The 26,891-nt window shown below is 42.8% G+C and overlaps 1 protein-coding gene across 1 annotated transcript; it reads right to left on the bottom strand.

Annotated features, from left to right (window-relative positions):
• On the bottom strand, positions 1–26,891 carry LOC110507675 (T-box transcription factor TBX4-like). Its single transcript, XM_021587817.3, has 9 exons — positions 26,311–26,891; positions 21,704–21,849; positions 21,248–21,342; positions 10,921–11,040; positions 6,699–6,846; positions 3,604–3,756; positions 3,262–3,350; positions 2,243–2,481; positions 1–1,992 (listed from the first exon to the last, which is right to left on the bottom strand). The coding sequence occupies exons 2-9, from the start codon at positions 21,845–21,847 to the stop codon at positions 1,313–1,315; spliced, it is 1,668 nt and encodes a 555-aa protein (XP_021443492.1). The 5' UTR covers positions 21,848–21,849; positions 26,311–26,891; the 3' UTR covers positions 1–1,312.

Below are 26,891 nucleotides of genomic sequence, written 5' to 3' on the forward strand. Positions count from 1 at the left end.
TGGGAGGCATACAAATATTTATTTAATCAGGTGTGCAAAAAAAAGAAGTTATATGGAATATGAAAAGAAATGAAGGGATAACGTGAGTGTGCCAGGTAATAGACCACCATATTGTTCTATTATTACCCATCCCTACTTGTCAAGGTCAGACAGGCCAGGCCGAATGTTACACGGTCGTCCCTGCTTCAGTTCAGCTCAGCTTGACTTCACAATGTGGCTCCTCGCCCGCCCCGCTCGGGCTGTTTTACATTTGCAGTCTTGTAAGGATTTTTCCAACTCAGTCATTTGGGGCTGGGATTTGTACGGAGCTCTGTGTTCTGCACTAGCGTTGACTTAACAGCGATTCCTTAAGCTCCCATCTGGTTGGCCAGGGACCTTATCCGAAGTCCCACTTCAACAGGCGGGAACGCTGCTTTGGAACGGACCTCGGGTTTGTAACTAAGGGCCGTTAGCCTAGCGGATGTTTGGCTTCATGCTAAGTAGTGTCACGCTAGCTTAAAACATGGCTAGCAGAGGCTTATGGCTGAAGGTGAGATCTAGACCTACAAACACTTAAGCTCTGCTCAAATGGACTGCATGGGTGGGCTTGTTGTGTAGTTTACCTGCAGCCCATGTTTAAAAGTTCAACAGATTTCTAACTGGCAAAGTTTCTCAACACAAGCAGAGAAGGCAAATTAAATGAAGGCTTTACTCAAGGTCTCAACAAAACATTTGGACTGTTACTTCAATCTCTTTGCACATACACATCCATGTCCCACTCCGTCGTATATGATATGATAAAGTTTTGCATTTAAATGTTTTTCTTAGAAACGTTAATCAATTCATTACTGGTACATACGTGTCCATCTTAATCCTAAACACACTACTTCAAAAACATCAAAGGCATAATGGATACTCTTCACTTTGCTGAACACATCTCCTTTTGACACTGTTTGACATTGATCATTTTTTAAAGCCATTATATGGCACGCTATAGGAGGGGTTCTTCCTCTGGAATACTCATCATCATCATCACAGTCCTGATGCTCCTCCAGTCAGGATAACATGGATCTGAAGGTGCAGAGCTTTTGGGCAGATGGAGGCTTCTATTGGAGTTTGGCCACTCTGATTTGCTTCTCCTCATGCTAAAATACTATAGCTTCCTTGCAACTTGGCAAGGTCATCATGGCTGTATTTCAACGTAATCTCACTTCAGATGCCTCACAGGCAGTTCAAAGTTGGCTGGCTGGCTAGGGGGAGTCTGGTTGATTCTGGACCGACCGGGTGGGTGGACATCGCTGCTGCCGCAGGAGCCACACAGCACCCCATAGCCCTAGCTATCATTCCAGTGGGCCCCTACACTGCTCTGCCCCATCTGGTACTGGTAGGACGGGTCCCGGATGGATGGGGGGGCGCTCTGTGTTGGGAAGGCCGAGAACTCCCTGTGAGGCAGGAGAGGAGACCCAGGCCCAGGCTTCCTGTGGTACAGAGGAGGATAGACCAGCGGCCTACTATCCCTGGAACCAGGAACCGGTGGAGAAGAAGACGAGGCGGAGGATGACGAGGGGATGACGGCCAGGCCTCGCTGTGCCGTGGCCGGACTGTAGACTCCTATGTCGGGCTGGGGGCGTGAGGGACCGGAGGGGGTGTGGTGGGGCACCACGGAGGTGGCGGTGGCAGTACTGGTGAAGTGAGCAGTGAAGGGCTGGTAGGGGACGGCCTCCACTGTCTGCACACTGTACCGGGGGTAAGGCTGCACCGACGCCCATACGTTGCAGTTCAGAGAGGGGGGAACCAGATCGTCAGCACCCACAGCCCCGTGGCCGTTCTCTCCTTCCATCCCTCCATACATACAGGCCTCCCTGGAGCTTATGGCCTCACCGCAGTAGGGGTGGGACAACAGTGGAGGCTCATAGGAGGGAGGAGAACGGAAGTAGTGTTCCTCCGAGACTTGTGGAGGAGCCGTGTCCAGATATGGCCGTTTACAACCCAGTTCCAAGTGCCTGGTGTTATCTGTAAAGAAATGAAGATTGAATCATCATAACTGAATGCAAAAACTCGTATGTATCACCCTGCTGTCCTATGATGCTTCTTCATACTGTTCGGAACTGTGTACCAATCCATCTATATTGTGTGATATTGATGTGTAGCACCAAAAGATGTATTGCAAGACGAGAAAGTTTTCTGAAAGATGAATGAGTTCTGCCCACTTTCTGTGATTGACAGGTGTGGAGATTTTCGGGTAGGTCTGTAGCTAACCCACCTCTGTGTTTAAAGCAGTGGTAGAGCAGGCTGGGCTCTCGGCTGGGAGGGAAGGAATTGGAGATGTGTTCCTGGTGGTCTGAGTTCCCCAGGGGCACCCCACCCTCATACTGGTAGTGGGACAGGACCTGGGGGTGCCCCGACAGGTGTACCCCAGCTCCCAGCTTCCCCGTCAGGTGACCGTGTGAGGATAGGAGCCTCTGGCGAACCATGTTCTTAGAAATCACTGGGTAGTCTTTTCTATGGACAGGAAGGAGAAACAAGAACGGAAGGATTAGCGTTACAGTGTTGGGGAAGCTAGTCTGAAACTATAGTTTACCAAGCTACCAATTACTTCACACTGGAAGAAGTTAAGCTACACAAAAGCTACCCTTAAGAAAAATATAGTTTGCTTAATTAAGTTACTTTGAAAAAGTAGTTCACTACATCCAAACTACCTAATGAAAAATTATCATATATAAATCTGAAATGTCATAGACTACAAATTGCAAGAACAGATCACTCTGGAGTCAGATGTTAACAGAATGTGTAGTTTAAACACAAAAAGTGATTATGCACACAAAAAAAGTGTTTCAAGTGAGAATTGTGCAGGTATGATGTAAAAAAGAAGGTACATTCTTGCCAACACCCATCTGTTATTTTTGCTAGTTAGCTAGTTAGCTACACCACTACATAGCAACTACTGAAAACACTACCAAGATTTGAATTTAGTTCAACTACAACCAAGCTACTGCAAAATGTAATTAAATTACTAAATGTAGTTCACTACTCCCCAACACTTGCGTTAATAGATTCTACTTTGCAGAGAGAGAACGATGTATTAAAGGAAGCAAGCACAGTTAATCCATTCACAGGTGGGGAAAAAATCTGCTACAGGAAGAAATGGAACAAGTTCCAAAAGGAACAAATGGTTCCAATGAATGATGTACTGTGTCAAAAGAAGACTTGTTTCCATTATAAAGTAAATATTCCATATACTTTTATTGAGTGGCACATTCCCATGAACATAACAGAACGTACCCCTGAAGTCTGGAGACACGCAGGTCCCCTTCGTCGCTGCCACGGAAACCCTTGGCAAACGGATTGTTCTCGATCTTTAGCTGAGTTATCTGGGAAGACAGCAACATATCTTGTCACTGCACTGACTCATCATGAAATGTGCAGCTAGGTTCAGTCAAAACTTGACTATGAAAACTTGACTTGATCTATAACTGTCCATTTTGGATTTGGAACCTTTCTCCTGCAGACAGTGTTTTGAAGACATGCTCTCGTATTACTGACATTAGAAACTTGACTATGTGCAGAAGACGTTGAACATCAGACAGCAGGTGGACAACTATATGGGTGGCACACATACTGTACCTTATGGTTCTGGTAGGAGGTGACGGAGATGAAGGCTGTCTCGTGAAACACGTGAGTGCAGTAGGCTGTGTTCTTAGACCCAAAGGCGTTGTTCTCGTCGGCCTTGACGATGTGGAGCCGAGGCTGGTACTTGTGCATCGAGTTCAGGATGATCTATCAGTGGGAAGGAAGCAAATGTAGAAGAAAAGAAAAACCAGTACAAGGTCAGACGAACGAAGTCGATCACAGCACACAGTCCTCTTAGAGGCATCAGTGAATGACCAGCCACCACCACAGTCTTGAGACTCTTTAAGATGTTTGTTTAAGAGGTTTGTTTTTCCCCCTTTAAATGAATGGTTGTCCCTGCCCTAGATGCTAAATGCCAAGTGATGTAATTGTATTGACTTGAATAGACTCATAGTGTGAATGAGGTGCTTACGATGCTCAAGTTTTCCATGGCTAGCCTTTTTTGGAAGTAGGCCTATTTTAATGCTCCTGGAGTCGGCGTTAGTGTGCATACAATGTGGACATTTGTCAATGTACTGTAGTTCAATGTGTTGATACTGAAAAGTGGGCACCCCTTTGTCACACTTGAGTTGCAACTGTATAGTGCATTAATCAGCACGTGTGGAGCGTGCTCAATGTTTGGGTTGGGGGGGGCTAGGTCAGCACATCGGCACCAGTCTGCTCAGAGTAGCCCAGTAGCCTAGGAACATGCTCACTGGAGCGTCAGCAGGACCGGAGCAGGGTCATCTCCAGCGTAGCTCTGTCAGGACCGATGAGCATCAAGCTCTCCCACCTCTCCTACCTTCTAGACTCACAGCCCGCTGGTACCAGAGCCCTGACTTAAGAGGCCAGCCCCTCCAGGAGGCTATCATAGAAAGAGGTTAAGACTCATTTGGGAGGACAGGCTCATAGTAATGGCTGGAACGGAAAAAATTGAATGTTATCGAACACATCAAATGCATGGTTTCCATGTGTTTGATACCATTCCATTCACTCCATTCCAGCCATTATTATGAGCCATCCTCCCCTCAGCAGCCTCCTGTGGTATCAGGGCACAGGCGGCTGGGGTCATAGTTGCACCCTGAACAGCCCAATGCTCACATGCCCCTTCCCCCCTTTTGTTGAGGCAAGGTTCAGACAGAGATAATCAATTGGTTAATTGGCTGACTACAGACTGTAGTGACGGAACTGATAGAAATAAGCTAGTGGTTGGTTGACTGGAGACTATGGTCACGACCTTTGTCTAGTCTGCTAGTCTGGCAGGGGTCTGTCTGGAGGCAGTGTAGAAAGGAGTCTGACTCTCTCTGTGCTGTCTGGTTGCATTGATCAGGACAAGCCCTCCTTGGATCAATCCAGAACCAAATCGTGCATTCTCTCTTTCATCTTTTGGGTAAAAATGTCTGCTAACTGGTTTTTAAACCAAGACACTCAGTGACAGCTGGGAAGTGACAGCATTTCAGGAGTGATTCCTTGGACCATCTCTTGGTCAACAGTAGCAGGGGTCAGTGGGAGCCCAGATCAGTGATAGTGTTTTTACTGCTGATGCTGACAGGTCAGCAGCGAAGGGAGGGGAAGGGCAGAGTTTGTGGGGGATGGTGAGGAAGGGGAAGGGTTGTCATAGATCTGAGATACCCCTGGGTTGAATCAAGCTGATGGCCATCCTGCTCTGGACTGTGGACGAGCAACCATGCTGACCCACATACTTGCACACACAGTCATGCAGACCGCATACTCACATTACATAAACAAACACTCTTGAAAAGACACACTCTCAAATGCACAAACAACAGAGTCTGTCATTGACTGTCATTAGCTCACTTCACAAGCTGTTTTATTTCAACTGTGGGTCAGTTTATAGCAGGGGTGTCAAACTCATTTTGCCTCTCGGTCTTCAATGAGGTCCGGAGGGCCGCATTGAAAATTGCTTATATTTCCTAGGAGTCGAAATATGAAAAAAATAGTCCTCTATCCATCGTTTTTAGAATTTTCTGTGCTCCCTGACTGTCTAGCTTTCATTTCAGTGATTATTAGCAAGCTGGATTTTATTCCCCCCACCCCCATGGGCCGTATGCCATATGTTTGACACCCCTGGTTTAGTGGGTCAGGTGGGTGGTGGATCCAGTGCTATGCAGGCCAGAGGGAGGGAGAGGCTCTCTGGCTCCCCTGCTGGCGTGGGCTGTTCTATCAGCATGGCTTAGTAAGACCTGGCCCCTCTCTCTCTCTTTGTCCTCATTACTCGCCCTTATCACTATCCAGGCGGCGGATTCAACCTGACAGCGAGCCCCGCCACTGATCCCAGGGGTTATGAACCTAATGAGCTCGCCTTCTGACGGGATGGCTTTGGACAAGCCTGCTCAGAGTTCCTCTGGGCAGCACTGCTGCCGCCGTCACACTTCTCACTCCCTCTGTGGCAAGATGCTCACTTTCTCTCGTATGCTTTCTCTCTCTCCCTCTCTTCTCTCACCGCCACTCCCTCCACTTCAGTCCATCTTTCACCCTTTCTCCTGCTCTCTTCCTTTTCCTCTCTGGCCATCCTTCCTCGAGTCCTTCTCCCTCTCTCCTCTCTCCCACTCATTCCACGAAGACAGCTTTATGACTCTGTCTCTTGTTAAAAAACACATATTTTCGGCTCTTGTTTTAACACTAATCTATTTAAGTCTCATCTACTGTGTAGTTTTGAGAAAATGAGTTGTGTCCAATCACCTCTCTTGTTTTACATGACCAGGGGAAGTGATAAGCTCTATTGTGTGAAATGACCCAGTGCCTTCCTGGGATGTGAATTCATCTACATTGTGAGGCATCAGTAAAGGGAAAGAGGGATACCTAGTCAGTTGTATAACTGCATGCATCTTCTGCATTTTACCCAACCCCTCTGAATCAGAGAGGTACAGGGGGCTGCCTTAATCGACATCCACGTCATCGGTGCCCAGGGAACAGTGGGTTAACTGCCATGCTCATGGTCAGAACGACAGATGTTTACCTAGTCAGCTCGGGGTTTAGTTACCTGCCGCCCAGCTAATCATCTCTCTCTCTATCTCTACACCTTTACAGTTAATTGAGCTTAAAGATTATAAACGTTGACATTAGTTTGTAGACTGAGAGTCACTCACATGCCCAAAGGGGTCCAGGTGGTTGTTGGTGAGCTTTAGCTTCTGGAAGGACACCATCTGCCTCATCCAGTGGGCTCCTGTTGCCGGGGAGTCTGGATGGACATAGAGCCTCCCTGGCATGGCTGGCTCCGCCTTGCCTGCCACCATCCTGAGTAGAAAGAAAAGGAGAAGAGAGAGAAGAACGAGAGTGGGAAGGAAAGAGAGGGAGATGAAGAGACAAATTAAGGTGCAACGTCGTGATCATCATAAGGACCGCTTGGCTAGCAGCAACCAACGACCATTTCTCTGCCAAGATGTCTCAGCCATTGTGGCAATCCAGCAACCATATGCAACCCAGCAGCCCAGTGCTCTAGCAAACCCTATTGTCAACCTCTTGTCACGGCATGGCTAAATCTTCCAGCAGCCACACGACTCCATTCGTGCTCACTGATTGTCCTCTGAAGAATCCCTTTTTTATAACAAACACATGTAGCTACAGTCAGTAATGGCAGCGGTTTCAGTCCTCACACTATGGGGCTAGAGGAACCATTCCCCCAGACTGGAGGCTGCTTCAACCGTAACATCACTGCTAATTACGCTCCTCCAAGGTGTCGCTGAAAGAGTCCAGAACCCCACGCTGGCAACCGCTGGGATTCCAGGCCCTCCCAGGCCATCCCACAAAGATCGGGAACAAATGGCTGTAAAACAAGAAATGGCTGGGTTTCTGCTGGAGAAAGCAAAGCACAGTTGTGCATTTTATGGGGGTTTTGTTTGGGTCTCAAATGGTACCCTACATTGTGCACTATTTTTTACTACGGGCCCTGGGATTAGGGTGCCATTTAGGACGCATCCTTTTCTTTTCTTGGCGTGACGTGACGTCGGGTTCTGCTTTCAGTACGCCCTACCCTGGAGAGGGTTGTTTTGTCATTTGCACGGCCAGCAGTGCCAGCGGTTGATGCTGCTCCGGTGGGCAGTGGCAGAAGCAGGCTGTGGTGGCATCACCGGTCATGGCTAGAGGGATACAGTTTATATCAAATTGATGTCAAAAGTTGCTGCATTTTAGCTAAACCTAACCCTTTTCCTAACCTTAACCTAATTATCCTAACCTGCTACGTTAATTGTCCAAACCTGTTTTGAAAAGTAAATTATTTCTGGTCAATTCTAACATAAATTGTTTCCTCTCTAGGCATCACCCAAAGCAAAGGGTCACTGGAAGGCCAGTGGGTACAGCCAAGCTGTTTTTATCCCATAGGTTTTGACAGGCGGCTTGCCAGTGCCCTGCGGTAATGAACTGTGTGCTAATGACAATCCGTAGCTACAGTTAAGTTTGCGCAGCGACTGAGACATGAGGTTCTGGTCTTGGTGTGCTCTGAAAGAACAAAGGAGCATGCATGGCATGGCATACTATTGTACCATGACCTCAATAACAACAAAGTTTCCTGTGGACAGCCTTGTCACTTAAAATATTACAGTACTAGAGATTTTGATGATCATCATACTGTATTTGCGTCCTCTCTCTCGTTCTGAGAAGTGGTGATATTTCTCTGCAGCCAGGATGTTTGAAAATGGTTAGAAGAATGTATTTTTTGACGTAAATTATCCCGTTTTTGTGGGAAGAGGGGATTAGGGCGCTCCTTTTCACAAGAGCAATGACTAAATTGACAGAAACCAGTTGGTTGTCCTCATTATTCAACCACAACAGACTAAATTTAGACATCCATGACTGGAGGCAGCAAGTGCCTAGACTCACGCTCCATCTCTCCATTCCATCAATGAGCGGATAGAGATGAATGAATGAACAGATGAGTGGGAGATGAACATCACACATGTTGGTCTTGAACACAAAGCAAATGTTGTTAACCAATACAAACAACAAATTAGGGTTCCTCAATGGTTATTTGTGAAGGGTGATAGTTCTACGTGGAACCATACTGACCCAAAGAACCCTTTGAGCCCTTCAATAGTTCTTTGCAGTTTGCGGAGTCAAAAAAAGGGTTATTTCCAATTTCAGTGATAATTAAAATAATGAAACTCATTATCATAATTTGGGGGGTGGTTTGTGCACCGCTCTTTTTGTACAGTGAGTGAGTGTTATTCCAGTTTATCTAATATTTTTTGTTATGCCATGTTGAAAATTACTATGGCCAGTGACAGTGTTTTGTGAAAGAGTCACATATGGCCTTGTGTCAATTGAGAACTGTTGTGTAAGTCAGTGGTTCTCAACTCTCTTCTTAAGGACTCTGTTCCAGAGCTAGCACACCTGATTCAACTTGTCAACGAACACTTAAGTCATCATTTTTATAAATTTTTTATTTCACCTTTATTTAACCAGGTAGGCAAGTTGATAACAAGTTCTCATTTACAACTGTGACCTGGCCAAGATAATGAAAAGCAATTCGACACATATAACAACACAGAGTTACACATGGAGTAAAACAAACATACAGTCAATAATACAGTAGAAAAATAAGTCTATATACTGTACAATGTGAGCAAATGAGGTGAGATAAGGGAGGTAAAGGCAATAATTAGGCCATGGTGGCGAAGTAAATACAATATAGCAATTAAAACACTGAATAAGAAAAAGGCCTGAGGGGGTGTGGTATATAGCCAATATACCACGGCTAAGGGCTGTTCTTAGGCACAACTCACCCCGAGGTGCCTTATTGCTATTATAAACTAGTTACCAACGTAATTAGAGCAGTAAAAATAAATGTTTTGTCATACCCATCGTATACGGTCTGATATAGCACAGCTGTCAGCCAATCAGTAGTCAGGGCTCGAACCACACAGTTTATAAAATAATATAACCTATGGAATTTTAACCAGAAAAAAAGAACCCTGTATGGTTCTTCAAAGAAGGTTATTTGTAGAACTTTTGAGATTGAAAAAGGTTTTAAATGGAGCCATTCTCCATAAAGATTCTATTAAGAACCATTACAAAGTGTTGTACTGTATAAAGCACCAAAAAGGGTTGTAACCATAGTGGAACCCTTTTTGGTCCTATAGAGAACCTTTTTTTATAGTTCTTTATAAGAAAGGGTTATTTAACGCACCATAAAGGTTCCATTTAGAACCATATGAGCATAGTTCTTTATAGAACCTTCAAAAAAGGGTTCTATACAGCACCAAAAAGGGATCCGCTATGGGATCCGCTATGGTAACAACGTTACATTATCCAACATGACATTTGTGAAAGGCGAGGAAGAGAGGGAGGTATAAATAAAGAATATAATGCAGAAACATGTTAATTTGTACCCTTCCATTTATTTGGTTTGCATAATGATGTCACAGCATGTAAAGTGTTTGTTTCAGAGCATGCCGGGAACAGTGCCCTCCGCCAGGGATGTGTGTTTGCGTGTGTACTGCTTGTCTGTGTGTATACTGAATGTGGGAGGCAGCATCACCTCAAGCATATAAAACTGTCTGAGAGTGTTAAATGTCTCTCTCATTTGCACCCACCGTTATTGTCTACTCTACAGCATTGGGGGTTGTTTTCCTAAGGTGAGAGGAAGGCCTCTACAGAGCGGTGGGGCTGAAGATGTGGCTGAGAAGATGAGAGCTATTTTCACCTTCCTTAAGCTCACCACCGCTCCCTCCCCACCCTCCCTCACCACCCCATTTCTTGACCCCCCCTTTCTAAAGCCAAGCAGCATCTGAGACAGGGTAGATGGGTAGATGTCTCATAACAACCATTAAAGATGTTACTCATCTAAACCCTGAGCTTAGAGAAGAACTTGAGCAATACTGCAAACTGGAAGAACCACCCTGACAAGGATTTTGGCAGGATTTTATCATTGTCTTTGTCTATTTTGTATACTGTTGTATTGTATGTATTGCTGTATTGTCTGTTCTTAATATGTAGATTTTTGTATTGACTGTATAGGGGCTCCAGAGTGGTGCAGCGGTCTAAGGCACTGCATCTCAGTGCTAGAGGCATCACTACAGACCCTGGTTTGATTCCAGGCTGTATCACAACCGGCCATGATTGGGAGTCCCATAGGGCGATGCACAATTGGTCCAGCGTCGTCCGGGTTAGGGTTTGGCCGAGGTAGGCTGTCATTGTAAATAAGAATTTGTTCTTAACTGACTTGCCTAGTTCAATAAAGGTTCAAATAAATACATAATAAATAGCTGCTGTGTTGGTGCCCAGGTTTTCCATGTAAAGGAGAATCCTTATCAACGGTCTTCCAGGTTAAATAAAGAATCACATTTTTAAAAAGGTGTCTCTGACTTAACTCACCACTTGTTGTCGCAGAACTTGTAGCGATGGTCGTCGGCAGGGACGATGTCTGTGAGGAGGATGTACTTGGTTTTGGGGTTCATACCCGTCACTTTCACCTTGTAGCTGGGGAACATCCTCCTGTGAAGGACACGAGAAGGGTCTTACATTAAATTAGACATTCCCTAATGACGATGATTTCACCCACCATTATACCCACTAGACATAAAGCTCGCTCCCCAACTCACTCAAACACGAATTGGGTCAGCAGGTGTTTCGTTATTGGTGACGAAGTCACCTCATCCTGATCCAATTTGGAAAGACTTGCCATTAGCTTCTAAGCACCTTCAGTATCGTAAGACCCGTAAATACAGAGGTTTATATAATGCCTTTTGTCATCGTGCTGCCCTCACACCTTCGAGCTTTGAGGGATGTTGAACGGGATAAGGCGAGTTGATAAGGCGCTTTAGGCAATGATGTCACCCAAGCTTTTTGAGCACCTAAGTATCTTCCCTCACCTAGCTACCTTACACTGGAAAAGATTTGCCTCTTCAGATGAGCTAATGAAAATCTGCTTTAGCCCCAAGGTGTCTCTCCGTGGGGCTGAGGGCACACGGTAAGCATGCATAAGAGGCTCTTCACCGGCTTTGCAGGAGGGTTTTAGTCAGCCCTGAGTGGAGCATCAGCACGGAAAGTGTTCTATCCGGCAGGTGAGCGAGCAGACGATTAGCGCTCAGAAATCGTATCAAGCCAGGCTTAAAGACTGATTGGGACGAGCTAGAGAGGTCACAGGGTATCTCAGAGTTGTGGGTCATATGTAAAATACAATCCCACTGGTTGAATCAACGTTATTTCCATGTAATTTGTCAATGTATTGTGACGTGGAATCTACGTGGAAAGGACACGTTGGATTCACGTCTTCACCTCAACCAAAAATAAAAGTTAAAGAATCGGACTAAATCAAAACGTACTTTATTTATAGTGCATTTAAGTTTGATTAGACTAGATTCTTTAACTGAGATTTCTGGTAGAGATGGAGAAGTGAATCCAAAATATAAATGATTCATTTGTAGAAAAAATGGATATTGAATTGTCTTTGGTAGTCAATGCAACCAAATATCAACATTTAAAGAAGATGTACACTATATATACAAAAATATGTGGACACACCTTCAAATTAGAGGATTTGGCTATTTCAGCCACACCTGTTGCTGACAGGTGTATGAAATAGGATGCCATCTAGCCAACAAGTCCGTTCGTCAAATTTCTGCCTTGTTAGAGCTGCCCCGGTCAACTTTAAGTGCTATTATTGTGATGTGGAAATGTCTAGGAGCAACAACGGCTCAGCCACGAAGTGGTAGGCCACACAAGCTCACAAAACAGGACCTCTGAGTGCTGAATCGCTTAGTGCGTAAAAATCATCTGTCCTCGGTTGCAACAAGTTCCAAACTGCCGCTGGAAGCAACTTCAGCACGAGAACTGTTCTTCGGAAGCTTCATGAAATTGGTTTCCATGGCCGAGCAGCCACACACACACCTAAGATCACCAAAGCTTGACACCATTGGACTCTGGAGCAGTGGAAAAGTGTTCTCTGGAATGATGAATCACGATTCACCAGCTGGCACTCCAACAGACTAATCTTGGTTTGGTATTTTGGTATTTTATTAGGATCCCCATTAGCTGTTGCAAAAGCAGCAGCTACTCTTCCTGGGGTCCACAGAAACATGACAAAATACAGAACATTAATAGACAAGATCAGCTCAAGGACAGAAGAACATTTAAAAAAAAATGAAAGGCACACGTAGCCTACATATCGATACATACACACAAACTATCTAGGTCAAATAGGGGAGAGGCGTTGTGCAGTGAGGGGTTGCTTTATCTGTTTTTGAAACCAGGTTTGCTGTTAATTTGAGCAATATGAGATGGGATTTAGTTACATGCAATAATGGCTTTATATAATACTGTACACTTTCTTGAATTTGTTCTGGATTTGGGGACTGTGAAAAGACACCTGTTGGCATGTCTAGTGGGGTAAGTGTGTGAGCTGTGTGTAAATTGGTTATGCAAACCATTTGGGATTTTCAACACATTATTGTTTCTTATTAAAAAAATAAGTGATGCAGTCACTCTCTTCTCAACTCTTTGCCAAGAGAGACTAGCATGCACAGTATTTATATCAGCACTCTGATTATAATTAAGAGCAAGTCATAGAGCCTCCCGGGTGGCGCAGTGGTCTAAGGCTGTGCCACCAGAGATTCTGGGTTGGAGCCCAGGCTCTGTTGCAGCTGGCTGTGACCGGGAGGCCCATGGGGCGACGCACAATTGGCCAAGTGTCGTTAGGTGAGACAAGGATATCCCTGCCGGCCATTAGTGACTCCTTTAGCGGGCCAGGTGCAGTGCACGCTGACCAGGTGTATGGTATTTCCTCTGACACATTGGTGCAGCTGCCTTCTGTGTTGTGCAGTGTGGCTAGGTTGGGTTGTGTTTTGGAGGATGACCTTTGCCTCTCCTGAGTCTGTACGGGAGTTGCAGCGATGAGACAAGACTGTAACTGATACCATGAAATTGGGGGGTCTAAAAATTTAAAAGAGGGCCAGCTGCAACTTTACTTGTAGCACTGGACCACACTGGACCACACTGGACAATAATCAAGATTAGACTAAACTAGAGCCTTTTGGAGTGTGGTGTCTAAAAAGCAGACCGACAGACAGACCTCTCCCCATCTTTACAACCATTGAATCTATATGTTTTGACCATGACAGTTTACAATCTAAGGTAACGCCCAGTAATTTAGTCTCCTCAACTTGTTCAACAGCCACACCATTCATAACCAGATTCAGCTGAGGTCTAGAACTTAGGAAATGATTTGTACCAAATACAATGCTCTTAAATTTAGAGATGTTCAGGACCAGTTTATTACTCGCCACCCCTTCCAAAACAGACTGCAACTCTTTGTTAAGGGTTTCAGTGACTTCATTAGCTGTGGTTGCTGATGCATATATTGTTGAATCATCAGCATACATGGACACACATGTTTTTTTTATGTCAGTGGTAGGTCATTGGTAAAAATAGAAAAGAGTAGAGGGCCTAGAGAGCTGCCCTGTGGTACACCACACATGACATGTTGGACATGAGAGAAGCTTCCATTAAAGAAAACCCTTTGAGTTCTATTAGATAGATAGCTATGAATCCACGATATGGCAGAGGTTGAAAAGCCATTACATACGTTTTTTCAACAAAAGGTCAATAATATTAAAGGCTGCACTGAAATCTAATAGTACAGCTCCCACAATCTTTGTATTATCAATTTCTTTCAACCAATCATCAGTCATTTGTGTCAGTGCTGTACATGTTGAGTGCCCTTCTCTATAAGGATGATGAAAGTCTGTTGTTCATTTGTTTACAGAGAAATAGCATTGTATTTTGTCAAACACTATTTTTTCCAACAGTTTGCTAAGAGCTGGCAGCAAGCTTTTTGGTCTGCTGTTAGAACCAGTAAAGGCTGTTTTACCACTCTTGGGTATGGGAATTACTTTGGCTTCCCTCCAGGCCTGAGGACAAAGACTTTCCTCTAGGCTCGGTATAAAGATATGACAGACAGGAGTGGCTATAGAGTCAACTACTATCTTCAGTAGCTTTCCATCTAAGTTGTCAACGCCAGGAGGTTTGTCCACCTCTCCCACATTAACTTTACAAAATTCTAACTTGCAATGCTTTTCTTTCATTATGTTATTTTTTTATGCATGAAGATGATGGTGCACGGTTCATTGTTGGAATTTCCTGCTTAAGTTTTCCCACGTTGCCAATGAAGTAATCATAAAAGAATTGGTAACATCAAATGGTTTTGTGATGAATAAGCCATCTGATCCGATGAAAGATGAAGTTGAATTTGTCTTTCTGCCCATAACTTCATTTAAAGTACTCCAAAGTTTTTTTTTCCATCATTCTTTATATCATTGATCTTGGCTTCATAATACAGTTTCTTCTTCTTTTATTGAGTTTAGTCACATCATTTCTCAATTTGCAGTAAGTCAGCCAGTCAGATGTGCAGCCAGACGTATTAGCCACTCCTTTTGCCCCCATCTCTTTCAACAATGCAGTTTTTCAATTCCTCATCAATCCATGGAGCCTTAACAGTTCTAACAGTCAGTTTCTTAACAGGTGCATGTTTATCAATAATTGGAAGACGCAATTTTATAAATTCATCAAGTGCAGCATCTGGATGCTCCTTATTACAACTAATCGACCAACATCAGTGCTCGACCTCACCTATGCTCTTGTGGCTGAGTGGAATCAAGTTCCCGCAGCAATGTTCCAAAATCTAGTGGAAAGCCTTCCCAGAATAGTGGAGGCTTTTTTAGCAGCAAAGGGGGCCAATTACATATTAATGCCCATGATTTTGTAATGAAATGTTCGACGAGCAGGTGTCCACATACTTCTGCTTGGATAGTTCCATCTGTGCCACTGACTTAGTCTGGCTTTAATTCCAGTTTGTCTACAAATGAATCATTGATATGTTGGATTCATGTCTCCATCTCAACCAAAAATCTAAATTAAAGACTAGGACTAAATCAGACTTAAATGCACTTTACATCAAGTTTGATATGATTTAGTCCTAATCTTTAATTTTGATTCTTGGTTGAGATGGAGACCTGAATTCTAAATCAATTATTAATTTGTAGACAAACTGGAATTAAAGTCAGTGGCACAAAAGATACATCTCCTTCAAATGTTGATATTTGGTTGCGTTGACAACCAAACACAATTCAATATGGAGTTGATTCCAACTACGAGTATACTGACCTTGAGCTTAAGCATGAGAATAGCACGCTTTTCACCTGCTATTCCTTTTGGGTGGAGATCGAGTAAATTAAGGTGTGGCTGAGGTGTGTCTACAGATATGCTGTATTCTGACCTTTACTTAATTCTCTCATAAATCCACCACCTTTACGCGCAAGAAACCATGAAAAAAGTCTGGTGAACATCCTGTTTCCAAGAGAAAAAAAGCATCAACATAATTTCTCCTGATATTATAAATAACCCCATTCTCCATAGACTGTAATTTACAACTTGACAAGAACTATGGATAAGAGCTAGGTAAATTATTAATCTGTTTGGATAAGGGAATTGAAAAATATAAAATACACTTGTTTTAGATATATTTCACCTAGTCTCTGGAGAAAAATGTGAAATCAGCCTTATGGCAGCAAACTGAAGCATATCAACATAACGTTCCCACAGTAAAGTTCATGAAACGCTGTGCCATTATGCAGAATTTTAAGTGTATGGCCTTTTAACTTGCAGGGATAGCCACTTTTGAATGTCTTAATTATAGACTACCTCAACTTTCTCTGACAATCATGTTAAATATTAGTCACTATTAGTATTGACCATCAGTAGGCCTAATAACAACAAATATTTAACTGCCAACTTACTGTTAGTTCCCTTCAGTTGGTATAGCCTACATTATCATTCCATTTAATTCCATTTTTTCATTTACGTTCCTTTGCTTTTTCTGTAAATGTCGTCACCACCATGTGGTTGTTGCTGAGGATCATTAGTAACAGTTGATCATATTTTTTATTAAATGGTTATGGAGCGGAGTGCAGACCAAGCCGTAACAGTTTGAACCATATGCATAGAGCAATACTTGGCTGTCTCATCCCACAGTTCCACGGTTAGTGCAGGCAATAGACGAGGGTATAGCCTACTATTGTACACTCTTCTCCCTATTATAATTCTATGTACACTAATCTTCCAACATTACCATGGGTTAAAGTACTGAATGAGGCAATTTTCAGAATGAATCAAACCACAGTTTTATATCTTTCATGCATAAAGGCTCTCCTAACCTGTTTTTTTATGATTTCTACATACTTTCCTAACCCAAAATAATCTACGAGATCAGAGTATTTTTAAATCTACCAATTGGTGCTGACACAGAAAAATATGCATTTATTTAGATGGCTTTTCTTTCTTTCCTAATATTCTTAACCCATTATTTATTCAACCTTAAAATGACTAACACATCTACGGCCACATGTGGAGGTTGTCTTCTTTTGCCATCATAGATGCGTGCATGTTCAAGACAGCACGCAAAGGTCGCAGGTCGGTGGAGAGCTTCACAATTGCTATAATAATCTGTGCAGAATCTCAAACAGCATTGATCCCCTACACTATGTACTTTTGATGTAATCTCAACCACAATCCATGTAATTTGGTTGTGCAATTAGATGAAGCACAGTGATAACACATTAAGTTGGTTTATGAATACAAAATATCCGATATTGTATTCCCATTTGAACTTTACTGTGCTTTTAGATGGTTGAAAGCATAGTGATAACACATCAGTTATTCAACAGACTTCTGGCTGTCTTTTTGAGTGGGGGGATAAAGGTTGAAATCTCATTGATCAACATTTCAATCAAATTTCCGGGTTAAAATGACATGGTGTTCCCAGTGGGATGTTCTTAGAACTCACATGATGCTTTTTGAGAGTGCAGCGGCAGCAGCGCCATAAAAAGACAAGTGTAGGAACGCTGTGAGTGTAGCTCTCTGCTCTCAGCCGTCTCAGAGAGAGAGGGAGACTCAGGAATGATAGACAGAATATGCTAATATAGCAGACAAGGCCATAAAACACATGAATAGCGCTACCTTCCGTGACCTCTTCCCTGAGAAACGGCTCTCTTTTTCATCACATCTGCGTCAAAGCAAAAAGTTGCAAAGGGATCTGCAGCACCCCTTATAAACCCCTAAGTGCTTTTTAATGGCGGTCCGGATAAGACAGCAGTTTTTACATCTGACTTGTCATCGTACCGCATCACCCCCTGAGAGAGTGGTCGGTCAAAGGGTCTGTACTCCAGTACAGTTGATCTGCTGCTTCCCATATCCCCTGGCAACAGGTTTAAATAGAAGAGTGTGAGACACTTGTGAAAGGCTGACGGTGACATGCTCTCTGAACAGATAAGTGTAAGAGTGAGCAGATAGCTGGGGCCACCTAAGCAGACCAAGCACAAGGCTCTGGGTGCATCAAAAGTAGTGCACTATCTAAGGAACAGGGTGACATTTGGGACCCAGCCTCTATCTGCTGCAAACGCACAATGCTTCAAAGGACCCATCCCAGATCTTTCTGGCCTGACAGGAGCCCTTACTAATGCCTTGTTCATGGATCACAAATACTCGACCCATCCTGTACGGTAGAGGGCATTCAAGGCAGGTAATCTCCCTCTGTCTCTCTCTCAGGCTCCAAATTCAATCAGTGTGGAGATCAGTCCTGGTCCTCATGCTCACAGAAAGACATTTTAATCTGAGGGGAACTTCAAAAACAGACCTGCAGCTCATCCCAGCCCCACTCACACCCTCCAACCAGGCCCATATTGAGGCCTGTGTCAACAGATTAGGAGGTCTCTAGGAGGATATAAGGCTATTTCTATGTAACCCAGCCTGACATTATTGCTGATGGCTTTTCAGCACATCCATAAGAATGATTCCATTTTCTGACAAAGACATGACTCATGAGTTGAAATAGTGGTGTATAGTTACGGTGGAAACTGTGTTCGATTGGGCCCCAGAATTACCCTCTCCCTATCTGAGTCCATTACCAAAATACTCATCTCCACGACGGAGTCCACAGCATAGCTCAGCAAGGGGGCCCACACTGAATCACTTAGCATTGCTAATGGCTAATCGAGGACCTCGATGGCTCAGCCACCTCAGCCCTGCCTGATGACAGATGCTGTGGTTTCCAAGGTAAAGCTGCCAAACAGCCATGAAGAAATATCTAAGCTTTACTGCCCATCCCCTTGAGGTCCAGGACTTTACTCTAAAGCACGCTTTTGTGTCATCAAAAACGGAATATGACAATGATGAACAATGGAAAGGGATGCGTTTATTAGAGCGAGTGCCTGTCAAAACAAGGTCAAACAAGTCAGGACAAGCTGATTGCCACATTTTCCCAAGGCATGTGTTTTCTGTGAACATGCGTGCCTGAGAGAGTGTTTGTGTGTGTAGAGGACTGGAGAGAATGAGAAATGGAGATGGAGAATGTGTATGATATCAGTGTCAGTGTGTGGGTGTGTGTTTGTGTGGTGTGTGCCAGCTGTTTCTTTCCTAGCAGCCCAGCACTATGAGCCTCCCTGCCTCCTAGGCCCTCCAGTCAAGGGATCTATCCAGGCTGTTCCCAAATAGAACCCTATTCCATTTATAATGTGCTACTTTTGACCAAGGCCCATAGAGCTCTGGTCAAATCTAGTGCACTATACAGGGAATAGGGTGCCATTTGGGACTCCCATCCAGTCTCTGGGAACATCCAACACTGAGGGAGATCAAAAGGAGAGGCAGGGGGATGATGGAGTGCTCCAGGCCACCGCTAGACGCCGCTGAAAGCGGGCCCCGTGGTCCTCTTATCACCCCTCTGCCACCTCTCCCACTGACTGGCTGTGTACAGACAAAGAGAAAGGAGAGAATGAGCACTGTGCCTATGGAAAGAGAGAGAGGAGAGAGTTGGAGCACTGCCTAGGTACGTTGAAGAGCAAGAATTAAGACTGGGATTGCTGCACTCACAATAACAAACTACATCTACGTTCCTCAGTAAGGAGTTCACTGACTGCACTGTAAGAGACTGAATGGCAAAGCTGCACTGTAAGTGGCTAAATGGCCAAGCTGCACTTTAAGAGGCTGAATGGCCAAGCTGCACTGTAAGAGGCTGAATGGCCAAGCTGCACTGTAAGAGGCTGAATGGCCAAGCTGCACTGTAAGAGGCTGAAGGGCCAAGCTGCACTGTAAGAGGCTGAAGGGCCAAGCTGCACTGTAAGAGGCTGAAGGGCCAAGCTGCACTGTAAGAGGCTGAAGGGCCAAGCTGCACTGTAAGAGGCTGAAGGGTCAAGCTGCACTGTAAGAGGCTGAAGGGCCAAGCTGCACTGTGCCCCTTCCAAGGAGTGCTGACCGGACACTGCACAACCTCTATAACATGTTGACCTCTCACTGTCATCCCTTACAAGAGAAAATGTTCCTGAGAACCTTCATTCATTCATTTATTAATTTACTCATTCACTCTTCAAGTACTGAGAGGGATTAAAACCTGCTAGCTCGTCAGACCCTTTAGCATCTAGCAGCTCCGAGCACTACTGCTTGATGCTCCTTCCAGATACTTCTCTGAAAAAAGTTGGTGTTGGAAGAGATTGGCATTGAATTGTTTTGGCAGTCTCAGTTGCCAATTGAACAACAATATTTATGTTAGAGCATGCAGTGCAAAATGTCTAGCTCGAGCTGGTGTAGCAGTGAAGCGGCCTTGCTATGTTTACTTTTACATAGAAATATACCTGTAAAAATTTCAGATTACAATTTTGGCCCCTACAGTTTTTTGTTATCCTACCTACAACATTCCACAATGTTGTGGCCTACAACTGGTTTAATTTACAATCCATTTTTATGTTCAATAACATTTTATCTTCACATCAGTTCAGACAGAGTTCATTCTTAGAATTGTTGAATTACACACTGTAGCTGCTCCTGCTCCATTACCGAGCAACATAAACCTGGTGTGCGTCCCATATAGCAGCCTATTCATGCTCACCATCGGCTCGGGTCAAAAGTAGTGCACTATAAAGGTAACAGGGTGCCTTTTTGGACGCCGCCCTGCTCTTCTCTGGCTTCTCAGGCTGACTGACTGTATAAGCCTATTCAGTCAGTCAGGTTTTTCAGCTGAGCGCAGCTGGTGGAGATGCGTAGCTAAGCATCACTCTGAGGCCGGGCCCTTCAAAGGTTTTAAAGGATTCTCAGCACACTTTATCAGCTGGACAAGGTAAAGCCCATCTTTCACAGTTGATGCGGCATTAAAGAAAAATTGTGGTGACCTTTTACATTGTGGACTTGGAAAAAAGCCCCTGTGAGGAATGAGGGGTGGGCGGAGGTTGGTTAGAGAGAATCTAGTCATCTTCTGGTTAAAGTCCAGGTTAAGGGCCAGACTGTCTAATCCACAGGGCAGCATTAAATCTAACACACAGAGCAGAGCTGTGGGTTTGTGTTTTCAATTAGATGTTCACTGGGGCAGAAATGATGTCTCTTCATTTTCTCTACCTGAGACCAGCGTGACATAACTGTAGCATGGTGTAATTGGTTGCCTTAGCTCCAACAGATGGCCATAGCTACTCAAAATGGAGGTGCCATAATGACTACATTTTAACACTAATGAAAGCAGCTACTCAATTTGCAGAAGTAACACATATTTGTGGGGAATCTGAGATGAGCCTGGTACAGTTTAGTATAGTATAGAATGTGTAGTGCTAGTCGACTAATATGGTATATCCCATGTATTTGCTGTGATATATGAACTGTAGGTACTCACCTGCCTGCTTTCGTTATGATCATTTCTGTTCCCGCCTCATGGAACTTCTTCCACAGCTCCCTCTCATGAAGAAGAACCTTGATGTTCTCAATATTCTAATAGAGAAAGATAGAGACAGCCATGAGGGTTGGCAACCTGTTGTGGGTTTATAGACAACTCACATTATGCCATCTGCCTTTTTAAGTTAAACCAGTTCATTCTCAATAAAATCATTCACAATTGATAGGGTGTCCACCTACTCTTCCCCGACAAGAAATAAAAACACCCACGACTTAATATGGCCAATTATTTTGTTAACAAGTCAACGACTTCCTTAATAATAGCTAAAATCATTGAAATTGAGAGCAAGGAAACATACCCATTTCGTCATTTCCAAGAATAGGAAACTTCTGAACATATAATACCTTTGCAGTTGTGTTTCTGGCTGTGTTGAGAGCCTACAATACCCATGATTACCTGGTCTGGCTCATTGCCCTGGGGGATGCTGGGAGTTGTAGGCAGGCCCAGGTGAGCGGGGTCAGGGCTGAGGTCTGGAGGTCCTCCAGGCTGGACCCCAGTCACACTGTCATCCGTCACAGCTGAGGCCTTCTCCTGGAGCATCTCTATGAGACGAACAACGGCTTCAGTTCAATACACAGACTTACAATACATAGACCATAGAATTACATATAGAACTTATATAGAACTTATATAGTAATGTAATAGGATATCTGTGACATAGAATTACTATAATACTAAAATAAAACAGAGCATCTCTACAGATAATAACAGACTTACAATACACAGACTGACTCCAAACCAATACTAAACTGTCTCGTAAAATACTTAAATAACACATTCCCATGAAATGGACTGGACAAAATACAAAATACACCATGCCCAAACACAGTGTAACACACCTTCAAGATACAAAGATGAACCCCGCCCCTAAAAACATAGCCTAATATTTAATTGAGCTATTATTTATTTTTTCAACTACTAATTGACATGAAGTGCATTTAAATAATGTACTTGTACAGTAATTTCTGTTCATTTTGTATTTCTACAATAACTATGTCTATTAATACTGTATGGAAATTAAACACATCCTACTGGAAGGCTGCTAATTAATTCAATATTTTCTAATGAACATCTGCAGAATGACCAATGGGAGAAAAAAACGGAACTAAAGGGGACTCCGTAAAAAAATGTTTTATCAGATCATTAATTGTTGTCATCCCACACCTTGAATTATGTTCTTCAATGGAATTCCTGTCTGTTTTAGAAAGAAAATCTGGTCTGGGTAAAAGACACGTCTACTTCAATTTGTGTCTGTTATTTACACAAGAAAAGTATATATTTTTTATGAATTACTATTTATATTGAACGATGAATCAAAAGTAAATTGTTTAAATGTTTTAACATTTCTGGTAGATACAATTATTTCAAATCAAACCTTACAAGGAAATTTCAAGGATGCAGAAGTCAATGCCTCATTCTTGCACTGCAATAATACACACTTGAAGGTGTGATTTCAACAACAAATATTTGCAATGAGAGAATTTTTTTTTTTTTTAAACTCAACTGCATATTAATTCATTCAAGGCATGCTCTCTCATTGAGGGACATTTCTTGGAATAGATTTTTTAGTTCTTGGAAACCAGGTCACTGTTTCGTCCCCAAGCTACTAACCATTTTTAATATAAATATTTGTTGAATTGTGTAGGCAAAGTCATTTCAAGGTGGATCACTGCATCAAGGGCCATGTGCCATTGGGGAATTTGGTTACAATGACCCAAATACTTTATGATGATGGGCCTTCATTCATGCAAAATAGATCTGATCTATGTTTGCAGAGAGGTCCTTTGTGAGTTTCAAGGAGGAATCGTCTACTGTATACTGCACCCTCTGCTCTGCTCTCCCCTCATATGAAAAGATTGAATAGTAGCTAGCAAACTTGATTGTTCCTCACATAGAATTTGAATTACCGGACCCATTCAAGTGACGTTATTCTCACATATGTCTACACTGTTGTGCTTATTAGGTCATCGTAAATACACAAGTACTAAGTAATCATAAATATTCAAGCAACATTCTGGCCATAGAATTACAATTACTAAAGTCTGCGCTCTGTGATGGGTGTACCAGCGGCCATATTGAATATTTCTATTTCTGTTATAGCATCTCCATTTTGATTCTCTGACGTTTAGTTTGATGAATGAAATTACAATATTCCTGATATATATTTGCATATTAACACCGTAAATCATAGGAAACTCTAGACATAAGCTAATTACTCAGCCTGCATGCTTGGAGACCACGATATTAAGCACATGGGGTCAAGATTAATTTGTTCTTCAGAAGAGTTGGATTAAATATTTACTTTTCTAGCATACGGGGGATAGTTTTATGTAACGGCTCCTAAACACTGTTCATTCCATTAGTCCAGATCACCAGCTAAGCTTCGTGCTCTCACAGCTCTAAACCCAGCTCAAAGACAAACATCTTTTCATGAGAGACACAGACACACAGACAGCCTGGTATAGCCTCGTCTGCTCCATACAGTTCAGTTTCACAAGACCCTCTCCTCTCCCATAGCAACCATTCCCCCAGCCATTTTACCATACAGACTCAAACTGTAGGTCTACGTCCAAAATAGCACCCAATTCCCTATATAGTGCACTACTTTTGAACAGAGTCCTATGGGCCCTTGTCAAAAGTACTACACTATATGAGGAATAGGGTGCCATTTGCGACGCAGATATAAAGGTATACAGTGTACATTTCGGATAGTTTTTACACTCACCCCGGCCCTCCCTTAATCTCAGGCATGTAAACAATGTGAGTGCTCTCTCTCGGGATGAAAGAGAAGGGGCTCCAACTGTAAACCAACGCAGACATTTGCTAAAGCGAATAAAGATAAGGCGCGCTGCAAATCAGCCGTGGTACTTTTTTACCCTCCTGAACAGGGCCCTTTCACTTACCCTGTTTAACTAAACACACTGAGCTAGCCCTCTGTTTATATCTGTGTCACTCCCAGACATATAATCCACTAAACTATTCATGGCAGATTGTCCTGTGTGTGTGTGTGTGTGTGTGTGTGTGTGTGTGTGTGTGTGTGTGTGTGTGTGTGTGTGTGTGTGTGTGTGTGTGTGTGTGTGTGTGTGTGTGTGTGTGTGTGTGTGCGTGCGTGTGTGTGTGTGTGTGTGTCTTATGCCTGTATCTGTCAGTGTATCTGTGTCTGTGTTTTCGCCTCCCAGTCTGAAATGCATAGCCATGATGCATGATGCATGTTATTGAGACAGCTACCATAAATTCAAACCTGACCTACCATTTTGTGCAGCAGCCAGCCTCATGCATCTGGTGATGTGTTGCAGAGAGAGAGAGAGAGAGACAGAGAGAGAGCACCTTTATTGTTGTTGTATGTACGTCTCTGGCAGCTACTACTCAGCGATGTCAGTAGAATCACATCACGTAGCCTTGAGCTTGTTAGCATGCCATTTGTGCAAAATTATTTTGGATGTGAAACTGACCTATCACAACAAAAATGTAATGGTACCAAAGTAATAAGTGAGTATGGTGCTGTAAAATCTCTAACCTGGAAAGCAGTTCTCTAATGTTCGATTCCCTCCACAAAAGTGAATACGGCCTATGTTTTAATCAGTTGTTTAGTTGATTGATTGGCTTCAAATGTCAGTATACTACTTAACAGAACATCTCAGGATGTAATGTTAAGAGTCAAATGAAAAATAAAATATTATTTTATTTATTGTAAATTTGTGTAATTGTTTATAGTCCACATTTTAGAGACATCCAACATAATTGTTTGAGTTATGTATTTAGGTATTTATTGAATGAAAAGGACATTATTTAGACTCCCATTTGTAGATTAAATTATTTGGTTGTAATTTGTGATCATATAATTCTAAAAGCATGTCCTAAAATCATCATCTGGCAGTCAGTCTGTATAAACTAATTAAATATATTATTATGAATATTAATGATAGTTTTATCATTATCATTATTCATCGTTAACTATTATAATAATGATACTAATAATAATATTTGTAACATTATTTAAGGATAAGAACTATTTTTCATCTTAAACAGAACAGATAGTATTGTTGTTTGTTTAACTTTTTATATTACCTTAAAGCTTGAATTGAAAGTTGCTACACCAATTTTGGACTTATAAATGAATACACCCATTGATTCTTGAAGAATATGACTTATAAAGCTTCATGAGCTTAGTTCAACTGTCATACCCCCATCAGAACCCAAAATAAAAGCTTGTTTTAGTCCAATGTTTGTAAACAACATAATGTAAACAAACACTGTATAGCATCAAAACATGGTTAAAAGTATCATTTTACTATAATGGATGGTCAGTCCTTGCATCCATAGTTCTCATAGCTTTAATGTCAATAAGCTTTGAATACCATCACAGGGCCCTGAAACATGTATCAGACTGGTATTTTGGTGTTTTATATGACATTTAATGTCATTTCTACACAGCATCTAGGCTATGATCCATAAAGAAACGTACAATCTCAGACAAGGGCTCTTGAAATTTTTGAGAAATTGAGTAAATGATGTAACAACTGTTTTCATCAAATTTATAGTAACCTCAAAATTATATTGTGAAAATAAGAAGCATATAACCTATAACTTCTTTGAGCATATGTGAAATGTAAAGAAGTTGTGACTTTCCAATTGTACTATAGGCTACATGTTCATATCAGTTACAATTAAGTTTTTTATAGACCGTGTGACCATAGACTGTTATACATCTCCATGACATCACCGCATCATACAACAACGGTTAAGGACACTGCTGTAGCTGTTATTGTTGAAATAGGCTACAGATAGCGTTGTCGCGTTCACCATCACTATCAAGGCAGTCAAATAACACTGGAAAAAAATAAAGTAGAGAGTATATCCTAACACTAATCGCATTAAAGAAGCTGAGCCTATCCAACTATGGCGTTTTCAGATTGACTCCATGCCTGAGCTTGTTTACAAAGCACAAAGCACCTAAGATAGGCAGGTTACAATGAACATAGGAAATCATATTATTATATTACCTCATGAAATATTATGAGCTCGAATCCATTTATTTTCCAAATGGTACTTTTCTGTCTTCACCAAGGAAATAGCAGGAAATTACGTTCCATTGGGACGTAGTTAGGGAAAGTCGTCCAGCATCTCATCTTAATAGGCTTGCTTATCTTTCTCCGGCATAACGGTTCTCGAGTAAACTCCCGGACACGCGTGAGCGCCGGTGTTAACACTGACTTGGTGTGATTCAACTCTCGTGAACTGACTGTTGCCTACTCTGCGCGTGTGCAGTGCGATTTGAGCTAGAGAGAACGAACTTGGTGTGTGATGTTTTCTTGGAAACACAAAAAAGAATTTGCTCAATCCCTTGAATTGTTAAAAAACCGGGATGAGTGAATTATTTGACTCGTTCCCCCCTCTCCCTTCCCTCTCTTCCACGCAGACCTGACGTCGATCCTCTAACGACGAGAATACCTTACAGCGCGATGCACTGCTCCTCTGGAGCCAGAATCTCTCCACCAACGACTATTGGACTAATAAATGTTGTGTATGACATGAATACAACCTCATCTCCTCCCCCATCCCACAGGCTATTGGTTACATCATT

The sequence above is a fragment of the Oncorhynchus mykiss genome, chromosome 27 (assembly GCF_057628025.1).
Source record: "Oncorhynchus mykiss isolate SJ-2025 chromosome 27, ASM5762802v1, whole genome shotgun sequence".
NCBI lineage: Eukaryota > Metazoa > Chordata > Actinopteri > Salmoniformes > Salmonidae > Oncorhynchus > Oncorhynchus mykiss.